Raw genomic sequence first — 12,894 nt, forward strand, 5'->3', positions numbered from 1 at the left:
CTAGTCCTGGGGCTTGAACTCAGAACTTAGTGCCTGAGCATTGTCCCAGAGCTGCTTTTGCTCAAGGCTAGCACTCTACCACTTGAGGCACAGTGCCACTTCTGGCTTTTTCTGTGTATGTGGTACTGAGGAATCCAAGCTAAGCAAGCACATTAAGCCACATTCCCAAGTCCGTCCCCCCCCCCCCCCCCCCCCCATTTTTTAAAACTCAGGCTCTTAGCATTATCCCTATAAGAGCCTAAGTTTTTTGGTTCAAGGCTGGCACTCTGCAACTTGAGTTACAGCTCTACTTCTAGCTTTTTGGTGCTGACTTTGAACTGAAATCCTCAGATCTCTGCCTCCTGTATAATTAGGATTACAGGTGTGAGCCACCATCACCTGGCATATTTATACATCTGTATATGAATTACAGTGTGATGGTTTGGATTCATGGGTAGTAATCAACTCAATAATAAGCATATCTATTACCTTATTTTAATTATTTCTTATGTCTTCATATAATTACTTTTTTATTTTGAAAATGACCAACCTCTGAGTAATTCAATGAATAGTACAATGAAAGCCTGTATGTTCTTACCTATTGTTATTTTTTTACATTTTGCAACTTTTTTACCGTCTATATATTTACCCATTTGTTTTGTGCTGAATAATTGGAAAGTTAATTTCAAACATGCGTGAAGAAAGACATTCACACTTGAGAACATTGACGTTTAGTTTATAGTAGTTTAGCATTGTATTGTCCTTACTTAGGTTTCACCAAGTTGCCTCAAAAATGTATTTCAAGTTGGCTCCCCTCTCCTCATTTAAGTCCCACAAAGGGTTTTCCATTGTATTTGATTTTTATGTCTAAGTTGGTCTTCTTTTAAATAACTTGGCAACACTATCATTTTTAGGCTTTGATAATGTTGAAATGGATGCAAAGCAACTAAATTTGGCTTCACCTTTTTTGTGTATCAGTAGTACCATTTATGCTGCTTCATAAATCTCTTTTTTAAATTTCTCATCTTGTCTGATAGTCACGCTCTTTACTTGGGGAATATAGTACGTCTGTAGCTACAAGAGGTGTGATACATTCCAACAAAGCCCGCGGATTTGCTCATTGCCAAGGAGGATCAAGTTTTCGACCCTTGCACAAGCCTCAGTGGTTTCTAATACACAAAAAGGTAACAATAAATATTTGTACATTGTTGGTACAGGCTCATACCTGTAATCCTAGCTAATTAGGAAGCTGAAATCTCCAGGATGGGCAGAAATATGCTCAAGATTCCACCAATTGACAGCAAAAAGCTGGCTTCTATGGACAAGGCTCGAATAGAACAGAACAAGCCAAGCAAGCAAGCCAAATAAATTTGAGTTCCTTAATTCAGAACTCAGGACTGGAGGGAAAAAAAATTGTACACTTTGATCAGGCATGTTGGCACATATCTGTAATCTCAGCATTCAGAAGGCTGAGGCAGGTAAAATGGTAAGTTGTAGCTTCGTCTATATAGGTAGTTCTAAGATAGCTTGGGGTACATTATGCATTTGAATTGTATAATTTGAACTGTATATGAGTTGTACCTCAATGAAGTTGTTCTTATTTTGAAATTTTAAGAAATAGAAAAATTTATCATTTTACTTGCTAAATCCACAGTGTTCTTGTATTTCCTTTCTTTCTTGCCTGCCTGCCTCCCTCCCTTCCTTCCCCCCCCTCCCCTCCCCTACCCCCTCTTTCTTTCTGCCTGTCCTGGGGCTTGAATTCAGGGCTTAGGTGCTGTGCCTGAGCTTCTTTTGCTCAAGGCTGGTGCTCTATCACTTTGGCCACTGCTCCATTTATGGCTTTTTTGTTGCTTAACTGGAGATATAAGAGTCTCACAGACTTAGTCTTCCTGGGCTGACTTCAAACTGAGATCCTCAGATTTCAGCCTCCTGAATAGGATTACAGAGCTTGGGCATTGTCTCTGAGCTCTTTTGCTCAAGGCTAGCCCTCTACCACTTGAGCCACAGCATCACTTCTAGGTTTTTCTGAGTAGTTAGTTCATTGGAAATAAGTCTCATGGATTTTCCTGTCTGGACTGGCTTCAGATTGCTATCCTCAGATCTTAGCCTCCTAAATAGCTAGGATTATAGGCAAGAGCCACATAGGCCTGGCAGTGTTCGTAATCTTAAGATACATCATAGATGCTGAGCACTGATGGCTCACACCTGCAATCTGAGTTACTTGGGAGGCTGAGATCCTCTGGATCTCAGATTGAAGCCAACCTGGGCAGAAAAGTCCTTAAGACTCCATCTCCAAAATAACCAATCAAAAGCAGGGCTGGAGGCATGGCTCTAGTAGTAGAGCACCAGCCAAGCAAGCATGAGGCACTGAGTTCAAACTCTGGTACTACCACTAGTAAGAAATGATATAATGACTAGATGGAGTGGTGTATGCCTATAATCAGTAACAAGACAAATTTGAGGCCAAACTGGGATATATAGGAAAACCGTATGTCATTTAAAAAAAAAAAAGACAAAATCAAAAAGGCCCTAAGATACAAATTTTACTTAGAAGTAAATTTGAGGTGTCTTGTGCCACATTGACTTGAAACAATTAGAAAAATGTGCTGAGAAATGCATTGTTAGTCCATTTCATTGTAGTTCTTACAGAAGCCTGGGTTGTGTAGGTTAGTTATGCAGTGTGGTCTCAATTCAACCTAGAAACTACAGTAAACATGAGATATGAAGGTTGCTGCTAATGTCTCAGGTTATGCTGAGAAAATAATTAGATAAATTCATAAAACAGATTTTAAATATATTTGTGTACATAAGGAAGTGAAGGCAAAGTATTGAAATTGAGGTCAATACAGTGCTACATGAGACTTTCTCCCAAAAAGTAAAAAAAAAAGCTATATTTGTCTAGCAGTGTATAACCATATTTTCAGTTTTATTTAACTTTTCATATTTTTTCCATACAGTATCGGGAAAATTGCCTGGCAGCAAAAGCACTTTTTTCTGACTTCTGCCTACCAGCTTTATGCCTTCAAACACAGCTGTTGCCCTATCTTGCTCAGCTCACCATTCCAATGCGAAATCAAGGTAACTGCAAGCTTTGCTTTCCTTCCAATAGTCGTGTTTTATAACAGTAACTTACTGTGAGTCGAATGTACTCTGTGTATACACAATACATAGTGAGATAAAAGGTTTCCCTTCCTCCTTTATTTTTTTTTTCCACTGGTGATAAGGCTTAAACTCAGGTCCTTCCAGCTCTTCTTGGCTCGCTTATTTATGGTTAGCACTTACCACTTAAATCAGACTTCTACTCCCTCTGTGTTCTTGCTTTTTTCTTTTAATATATGTATGTAGCGTGTGTGGTGTGTACACACATGCACACATACATGTGCCGGTGCTAGTGCTTGAACTCAAGGCCTAGACACTATTCCTCAGCTTTTTCACTCAAGACTAATGATCTGCCACTTGAGCCACAGCTCCACTCCCAACTTTTTGGTGGGTAATAGGGGATAAAATTCTCACAGATTTTTCTGCCCAGGCTGGCTTTCAACTGTAGTCCTTACATTGACCCAGTGTCTAAGATTGATTACAGGCATGAGCCACTAGCACCTGGCTTCCCTGTTTTTGACCCAGAATTGATACATGCTTTTTATTGAAATAAATTGAAGGCACCTCCCCCCTCAACCACCTAACTAGCATTAGACTAGAGTTGTTCACACTTTTCTGGACTTTATTTTGTGCCCAAGCTTGAATTGATAATATAAGCAAATACTAATGTAAGTGAAAATAACATTTTTCACTTATACATGTTAATGTCAGAGCAGTAATGCTAAATTACATTCAAATATTGCTAATTTTTTGAGGATTATTATTATTTTTGAGGGGGGGGGTCCGGTTGTGGAGCCTGAACTCTGGGCCTGGGCGCTGTCCCTCAGCTCTTCAGCTCAAGGCTAGCACTCTACCACTTGAGCCACAGAGCCACTTCTGGCTTTTTGCTTATGTGTTGCTGAACCCAGGGCCTCAGGCATGCAAGGCAAGCGCTCTACCACTGAGCCACCTTCCGAGCCCCAGGATTATTATTTTGTATGTATATTCTGCTATTGGGGCTTGATTCACTTCAAGGTCTGGACATTGTTCCGTATCTTTTGTACTATAGGCTGATGCTCTAACCACTTGAACCACAGCTTCATTTCCAGCTTTCTGACCACACTATAAGTCTACCTACTCAAGGAGGCTGAGATCTGAGGATGACGGTTTGAGGCCAGCGTGGGCAGAAAAGTCCACTAGACTCTTATTTCCAATAAACTCAGAAAAAGCCAGAAGTGGTGCTGTGGATCACGTGGTAGAGCACTAGCCTTCAGCACAAAGAGACTTGAGGACAGCACCTAGGTCTTGAGTTCAAGCTCCAGGATTGGCAAAAAAAAAAAAAAGTCTCAGATCTGAAAATTGTAGTTTGAAGCCAGTTGGGACAAGAGTCTGTGGGATTCTTTATCTCCAATTAATGATGGAAGGGCAGGTATGGCTTAGGTGGTAAAGTGCCAGCCTTGAGAGGAAAAAGCCAAGCACATATGCAAGGCCCTGAGTTCAAGCCCTAGTGTTAGCATAAAAACAAAAGCAAGCTGGACACCAGTGGCTCACACCTATAATCCTAGCTACTCAGTAGGCTTAGATATGAGGATCACAGTTTAAAGCCAACCCAGGCAGGAAAGTCCATGAGACTTTTTACTCCAATTAAACACCAAAAAGGCCAGAAATGGAGTTGTGGCTCAAATGGTAGAGCTCTAGCCTTGAAAAACAACAATAACAACAAAGAAATGCTCAGAGATAGCACCCAGGCCCTGAGTTCAAGCCCCAGGACCAGCGCCATAAAAACACAAACAACAAAAAGCCAAGGAGAGCACAAGGCTCGCAGTTCAAGCCCCAGTACTGTCACCTACAGATATAGTACATTTGAAGAATGCTACAAGTAGATTTTCATTCAGGGCTCTACCAAAAGAGTAAGTGGGTAGGATGGTATACATGTAAGCTTGATGTAGCCATTCCACAACGTACCCATAAATCAAATGTCATGTTTTTGGCACTCTTTTTTTATTGTGAATGTACTGTACAGAGGGGTTACAATTACATGGGCAAGTCAAATGCCATGTTGAACAACTTAAATATACATGGTTTTTACTTATCAGTTGGAAAAGAATGATACCCACTATCATGGCACTAAGTGGTAAAAACTCCTGCTTAGCACACTTGAGTCCTGCAGTTCAAACCCCAGTACTGCCAAAAAAGAAAAGAAAGAAAAAGACAAAGAATGATGGCATTAAAAAAAACTTTTCAAATATGTTTTCAGCTCAGATTTCTTTTATCCAAGATATTGGAAGACTTCCTCTGAAGAGACACTTTGGAAGGTAAGCTGAAGTGTTCATTGAATATACTCAACTTATAGTCAATAAATATTCTCTGTAAAATAGAAAAATACAGTATCCCCAGAGATTAAATGCTATATAATTACATTGTAGTTCCTTCATCTTATACCTATATCAAAAGAACCCAAAATTCACCTAATCTTGTGATTCTAGAAACCTTTGCAGCTTTCTTGCCTAGAGGTATTCTCAATCAAGGCTTGAAGATTTGCAGTGATCAGAAACTGCTTCTAAAATAGCAAAATCCTATTTCCTTATTTCAGAAAATTTAGACACACACACAAAAGAGAGAGATGCACTGTTTTTCAAAAAAATATTATTGGAAAATAGCTTCTAGAGTAGTGCCAATAATCTAGAGAAATTATATCTCAGATTACTTAATCATAAATAAGATCAAATTAAGTACTCAAGCAGTTTAAAAAGGAGTTTCAAAAGGAGGGTGTTTTGTTTTGTTTTTTGTTTGTTTTGCCAGTCCTGGGGCTTGAACTCGAGGACCTGGGTACTGTCTCTGGGCTTCTTTTGCTCAAGGTTAGCACTCTTATCACTTAAGCCACAGTGCCATTTTGGCTTTTTTTCTCTTTATGTGGTACTGAGAATTTGGACCCAAGGCTTCATGCATGGTAGGCAAGCATTCTACCACTAAGCCCTCTGAAGCAGTTTTTGTGGGTTGTGTATGTGTATGCCTGTCCTGGAGCTTGAATTCAGGGCCTGGGTGCTGTCCTGAGCTTTTGTGCTCAAGGCTAGTGCTCTACCGCTTTGATCTATAACTCCATTTCTGGCTTTTTGGTAGTTAATTGGAGTTAAGGGTCTCATGGACTTTCTTGCCCAGGCTGGCTTCAAACCATGATCCTCAGATCTCAGCCTCCTAATAGCTAGGATTACAGTCAGGAGCCACTGGCATTCAGCTCAAAAAGCAGTTTTAAAAAAGAATTCCAGAGGGGTGGGGGGAGGATGGGAAGGGATGGGAAGGGGAAACAAAGGAGGAGGCTACAATGCTTGATAAGAAATGTACTCATTCTTGCCCATGTAATTGTAACCCCTCTGTACAGTATTTTCACAATAAAAAAAAATTAAAAAAAGAAATGTACTCATTGTCTTGCCCATGTAATTGTAACCCATCTGTACAGTATTTTCATAATAAAAAAAAAAATAGAATTCCAGGGCTGGGAATGTGGCTTAGTGGTAGAGTGCTTGCTTAGAATGCATAAAGCCCTGCATTCCATTCCTCAGTACCATATAAACAGAAAAAGCTAGCAGTGATGCTGTGGCTCAAGTGGTAGAGTGCTAACCTTGAGAAAAAGAAGTCATAGGACAGTACCCAACCCCTGAGTTCAAGCCCTAAGATTGGCCAGAGAGAGAAAGAGTGTGTGTGTGTGTGTGTGTGTGTGTGTGTGTGTGTGTGTGTGTGTGTGTGTGTGTGTGTGTGTGTGTGTGTGTGTGTGTGTGTGTGTGTGTGTGTGTGTGTGTGTGTGTGTGTGTGTGTGTGTGTGTGTGTGTGTAAGCCAACATGGTGGCTCCCATCTGTAATCTTAGCTTCTCAGGTGCTGAGATCTGAGGATCAGAGTTCAGAGTCATCAGGACAAGAAACGTCTTGAAACTCTTATCTCCAATAAACTCAGAAAAAGCCGGAAGTGGAGTTATGGTTCAAATGCTAGAGCACTAGCCTTGAGTAAAACAAAGCTCCGGGAAAGCACTCAGGCCCAGAGTTCAAACCCAGGACCAAGAAAACAAAAAAACAAAAAGAGTACTTACTAATTAAAAAGGGGCAAAGGTAATTGTTAGAAGTGACACCTTTTATATAGCCCTGCTATCTTTTCTCCTATTCCTTTCCCAAGAAGAAATTTCTTGCTGTCTGAGCTCTTTTCTTCCTCCTACCTCATCCAGTCTGTAAAGACTTTGTGGTGCTAAGTTCTTCTTCTTCATGAGGTTGTAGCTACTGCAGCACCTCCTGCTCAGCGCCTCCTGCCTATTAGAGAAAGCCAAAGGTGGATCGTAAAGCATCATACCTGACATATAGGCCATCCATTAGCTATATCTATCTGATTTGGCTACAGCACTGGGATGTGAGCAGGACTCAGACCCTTTATAAACTTTGCCTTTTTCTTCATATATCTCTGAATCAGAAGACCAGTTCTCTTTGCTGGCTACTTCCCGCCTCAAGATTATAATGTTGAAATTAAAGGATCAGCTTGGGCATGGAGGTGTGGAGGCGCATCAGTGTGATCCAACACTGATATATAATCCCAGCACTTTGAAGTCAGCAAGAGGATAGAGAGTTCCAGTCCATCCTGGACTATGTAGTGAGACCTTGTCTCAATAAAACAAAAATAGAGCTTTTTTTTGTTTGTTTTTTTTTTTGCTTTTTTTTGGTGCCACTGCAGGCTTCCTGTCATCATGGTTAATGTTCCTAAAACCCACCGTACTATTTGTAAGAAGTGTGGCAAGCACCAACCTCACAAAGTAACAGTACAAGAAGGGCAAGGATTCTCTGTTATGACAGGAAGCAGTGTGGCTATGGCAGTCAGACTAAGCCAATTTTCTGGAAAAAAGCTAAGACTACAAAGAAGATTGTGCTGAGACTTGAATGTGTTGAGCCCAGCTGTAGATCTAAGAGAATGCTAGCTATTAAATAGAGATGCAAACATTTTGAACTGGGTGGAGATAAAAAGAGAAAGGGGCAAGTGATCCAGTTCTAAGCTCCAACTTTTGTTATAAGACAATAAAATTGTGAAGTCAAATTCAAAAAAATTTTAAAAATTAAAAAAAGTAGAGCTGGTGATAGGCTCTGAATTTTGTCCCCGGCTCCGTTTAATTACTCCATTTAATTACTCTATAATTATTTCTGAGATGAGGAGTAAATGAATGGGAATCTTCATATAATTACTAGGTCAGCTTTTTTTATGTGATTTGGGAGTAGAGATTTCTCCATATTTCATATTACAGTAACTAGTACTGTTATCTTTAATTTTTGTTGACTATTTAAAATCGCTAGTTCATATTCATAAAATTTAGTATCAGTGTTTAAATAGTGTTTAACTTAATAGGTATATAATTTCCTGTAATTAAGCTTACAACTAATTTCTGGTGCTTTTAGCTTCTTTTCAGCCTTGTACATAAACTACCGTGAATATCAAAATGTTTTTAATGTTTTTATTGTTACTATAAGGGTGATGTACCAGCGGTCAGATCTTTCTTTACTAGGAGGAAGTCCTAGAAAGGAAAGTGTTGTCTCTATAAGTGGATTCTAAGGAAAGTGTTGTCTCTATAAGTGGATTCCTTTTAGAGAATTTTGCTCTATATAGCCACATTGCTTCCAAGAACATTTTGCCAGTTTTATACACTTACATTATGTTAGCATGTTCTTTTTCTTTTAACCTTGCTAACAACAGACTGGGTTTTATTACTTTGAAAGTATCTTCACTAGTTTGTAAGATAACAATAGAAGTATATTATTTTCCACCTTTAAAGTTACAAATGAAGTTAAACAATTTAGTATTTTGTAGGCTCTGTTTTTTTTTTCCTTTTTAATCTGTAAGAACTCTATCAAAGACATTAATCCTTTTTTTTTTTTTTTTTTTTTGTCGGTTGAACTCTGGGCCTGGGCACTGTCCTTCAGCTCTTCAGCTGAAGGTTAGCGCTCTACCACTTGAGCCACAGTGCCACTTCCAACTTTTTCTGCTTATGTGGTGCTGAGGTATCCTCAGATACCATTTTTATATGTTGTACAGTAGAATATTTTACTTTTTGGAAAATATTTACATAATTTATATTAAAATGTTGGGGCCTCATGCATGCAAGGCAAGCACTCTATCACTGGGCCACCTTCCCAGTCCCCATTAATCCTTTTTATATTTCAAGCTTTTAGGTTTTATTCATTGTTGGTCATTTACCTTGTAGTGTTTTTTACATAGTTAAACTAATCTTGCTAGCTGAACAGTGCAATTAAACTGAATCAGACTAGAGAGTAGCTTCATTATAATCATACTCATGATGTAACTTAAGGATATCCCCTATTCTTATTAATATCTGCCCTGTGAATCCCACAGATTGAAAATGGAGGCCTTAACTGATAGGGAACATGGATTGATGGACCATGACAATGGAGATGAAGCTCACCTCAGTGGAGGACATCCAGCAGAGGAAGTGCCTGCTGAAGCTGCTCACACTGCAGAAGAGGAAACCTGGTCAATTCCTTTGAGTCAGAACAGTGGGAGTGACCTGCCTGCCAGCCAGCTTTGGCCCTCTTCCTGGAAAGCTGATATGGAAGAAGACAACATTGTAATAGAGGAATGGGACAGTGATGGGCCATAGGGGCCAGCCTGCCAATCAGATAGCTACTCAACATTCAGTTAGTTGTACTCAGTGGTACTTACACAGAATTAATATACTTTTCTGGAGAATTACGTTTTTATAATTCTTTACTCTTTATCACAAGCAACTGAATCGTGGTCATATTGAAGTAAACAAAAGTTCAAGCCTAAAAGCATGCTCTGTTTCCCCCTAATACTTAGGCTTGTCAATGCTTTAGGGAGAACAAGGAGGTCAGTGCGTGTGAAGTATGTTTGAACATTATGCCAAATACCAGAAAATGTGAACGAATAACCCAGAATACAAAAATTTATGATGTAAATACGATTTATAAAATAGGATGCAATTATGAGTGTAAATAAACGTTGTGCCTTATTTTCAGAGTATTGTCTTCAGCTCCTCAGATACCATTTTTATATGTTGTACAATAGAATATTTTACTTTTTGGAAAATATTTACATAATTTATATCGAAATTAAAATGTTGGATTTCATCTTGCTTTTCCTCTTCTTGAATGATACCTAGAACGCTCTGTCCGCGTGGGTTCTGCAGGCGCTGTAACCGCTCCTTGGGCAGCCTTGGTAGTGGGAGACGGGAGGGCAGCCTTGCCAGTGCGCAGTTGTCAGCGGTGTGAGCAGCGGAGGGGCCGGACCAGGTGCAGCCCGAGCCCGGAGGGCGCTGAGAGCCGGGCGGGGCGGGGCCGGGGCTCGCAGACGCCCCGCCCGCCCGGCCCGGCCCGGCCCCGCCCCTGGAGCCCGGCGGTTTCGGTGCCCGCGGCGGGCGGCGGCGGCGGCGGCGGCGTGCGCTCTTCCCCGGCCGCGCAGGTGAGTGGGGCGGCAGGGGAGGGGCTCGTGGCGGTGGCGGGAGGGCGCGGGCCGGGCGAGCGGAGGGTGGGCACGCGCCGCCGACCCCAGCCCTCGTGGCTCGCCTCAGACCCTTGGGTCGGGCTGCCGGGACCCCGTGGGGACCCCTGCGCTACGCGGGCGGGGCGGGGCGGGGCGCGCGGGGCCGGCGCACCTGAGGGTTTCGGTCAGCCGCAGGTGCCTTCCGCCGCCCGGCTTCCGGGCGCGGGGTGGCGCCGCTCCTCGCCCGGTTCTAACCCTTCCGTCCCTGGCCGGACTGAGTTCCGGCCACTTCGGGGCGGGATCGGGAACCACAATGCCTGCCCGCGGAGTACCGGCAGAGCCGGACCCCCAGCGGGGCAGCGCGGGCGGCGGTGCGCAGGACCGGCGTCGAGCGGACCGGGGCCCCGCCGGGGTGCGGGGTACCTGACCCCAGGGCGCGTTAACGCCAAGCCCCAACACGGGGAACCTACTTTCCAGCCATGGAGTGTCCTAGAAATGCCTGCGCATTGTAGATGTGAGCAGCGTTGTGTGAACGGTGCGAAGGTTGCTCATGTGCTTTCTCCATTTCTTTTTCTTCTTTTTCTTTCTGTCTGTCGTGGGGCTTGAACTCTGGGCCTGGGCGCTGTCCCTCAGCTCTTCAAGTCAAGGCGAGCGCTCTATCGCTGGAGCCAAGCGCCACTTCTGGCTTCCTAGTAGTTTATTGGAGATAAGAGTCTCACGGACTTTCCTGCCCTGGCTGGCTTTGAACCGCGATCCTCAGATCTCAGCCTCCTGAGTAGCTAGGATTACAGGCCTGAGCCACCGGCGCCCGGCTTGCTCTCCATTTCTTAATAATACTTTTTGTTTTTTGGTCGGAAGTGGGGCCTGAACTCTAAGCCTGTCAGCTGTGTCCCTCAGCTATTCAGCTCAAGGGTACCACAGCGCCACTTCTAGCTTTTTCTGCTTATGTGGTGCTGAGGAATCAAACCCAGGGCCTCATGCATGCAAGGCAAGCACTCTACCACTGAGCCACCTTCCCATACCTTAATAATACATTTTTAAACTAGTTTTACGTCAGGCGCTGGTTCAGGTCTATAATCTTAGCAACTCAGGAAGCTGAGTTCTGAGAATCACAGTTTGAAGCCCACCCAGGTCAAGTCTGTGAAGCTCTTCAATTAGCCACCAAAAAGCTGAAAATGGAGCTGTGGCTCAAATGGTAGAGCACTAGCCTAGAGTGAAATAGCTAAGAGACAGTCTCCAGGCCCAGAGTTCAGTTCAACCCCAAGTACCAGCACGTGTGTGTGTGTGTGTGTGTATACACACAAACCTAACTAGGTTCTATACATTTCTGTTATTTAAAGCCTTTGGACAAGAAAAATAAAAGGGACAAAAATAACTGCTATCATTTAAAGATCTATTTATGAAAGTTTCTCTCTCAGGATTGGAGTACCCTGTTAGAACACCCTAAAACTCCCTTCTGGGATTATACCAGTACCCTGTTTTGGACTTAAACTTTTTGTTTTTTTGGTTGGTCCTGGGCGCTGTCCCTCAGCTCTTCAGCTCAAGGCTAGTGCTCTACCACTTGAGCCACAGCGCCACTTCCAGCTCTTTCTGTTTTGTGGTGCTGAGGAATCGAATCCAGGGCCTCATGCGTGCAAGGCAAGCACTCTACCGCTGAGTCACCTTCCTAGCCCTGGACTTAAACTTTTTGTTGATGTTGTTGGTCTTGGGGCTTGAACTTAGGGCCTGGACACTGTCCCTGAACTTCTTTGTGCTCAAGGCTATTGCTCTACCACTTGAGCCACAGCACCACTTCTGGCTTTTCTTTTTATGGGGAGGGGGGGAGTCCGGTCGTAGGGCCTGAACTCTGGGCCTGGGCGCTGTCCCTCAGCTCTTCAGCTCAAGGCTAGCACTCTACCACTTGAGCCACAGCACCACTTCTGGCTTTTTTCCCCCCTGCTTATGTGGTGCTAAGGAATTGAACCCAGGGCCTCAAGCATGCAAGGCAAGCGCTCTACTACTGGGATACCTTCCCAGCCCACTTCTGGTTTTTGAGTGGTTAGTTGTAGATAAGAATCTCATGGGATCCAGCGCCAGTGGCTCACACCTGTAATCCTAGCTACTCAGGAGGCTGAGATCTGAGGATTGCTGTTCAAACCAGCCCAGGCAGGATAGTCCAGGAAAAGTCCATGGGACTCTTATCTCCAATAAACCACTAGAAAACTGGAAGTGGCGCTGTGGTTCAAGCGGTAGAACGCTTGCCTTGAGCTGAAGATCACAGGGACAGCGCCCAAGCCCAGAGTTCAAGCCCCATGACCGACAAAAAAAAAAGAATCTCATGGGGACTTTTATGCCCAGGGTTGGCTTCAAACTGT

At 43.1% G+C, this 12,894-nt stretch overlaps 1 protein-coding gene and 1 pseudogene across 3 annotated transcripts in view; both read left to right on the plus strand.

Moving 5' to 3' along the window:
• The window catches only part of Rad17 (RAD17 checkpoint clamp loader component), a 35,663-nt gene extending 25,475 nt beyond the window's left edge, over positions 1–10,188 (plus strand). For all 3 annotated transcript variants that reach the window (XM_042690676.1, XM_042690675.1, XM_042690674.1), the window contains 4 exons: positions 1,017–1,163; positions 2,937–3,057; positions 5,315–5,372; positions 9,434–10,188. In XM_042690676.1, coding sequence (XP_042546610.1) covers positions 1,017–1,163; positions 2,937–3,057; positions 5,315–5,372; positions 9,434–9,698 — 591 coding nt within the window. In that variant the 3' untranslated portion in view covers positions 9,699–10,188. The remainder of the gene's footprint in view (positions 1–1,016; positions 1,164–2,936; positions 3,058–5,314; positions 5,373–9,433) is intronic.
• On the plus strand, positions 7,707–8,158 carry LOC122117086 (annotated as a pseudogene).
• Positions 10,189–12,894: the final 2,706 nt, after the last annotated feature.

The sequence above is a fragment of the Dipodomys spectabilis genome, unplaced genomic scaffold (assembly GCF_019054845.1).
Source record: "Dipodomys spectabilis isolate Male_0828 unplaced genomic scaffold, ASM1905484v1 ptg000140l, whole genome shotgun sequence".
In the NCBI taxonomy this organism is placed as follows: domain Eukaryota; kingdom Metazoa; phylum Chordata; class Mammalia; order Rodentia; family Heteromyidae; genus Dipodomys; species Dipodomys spectabilis.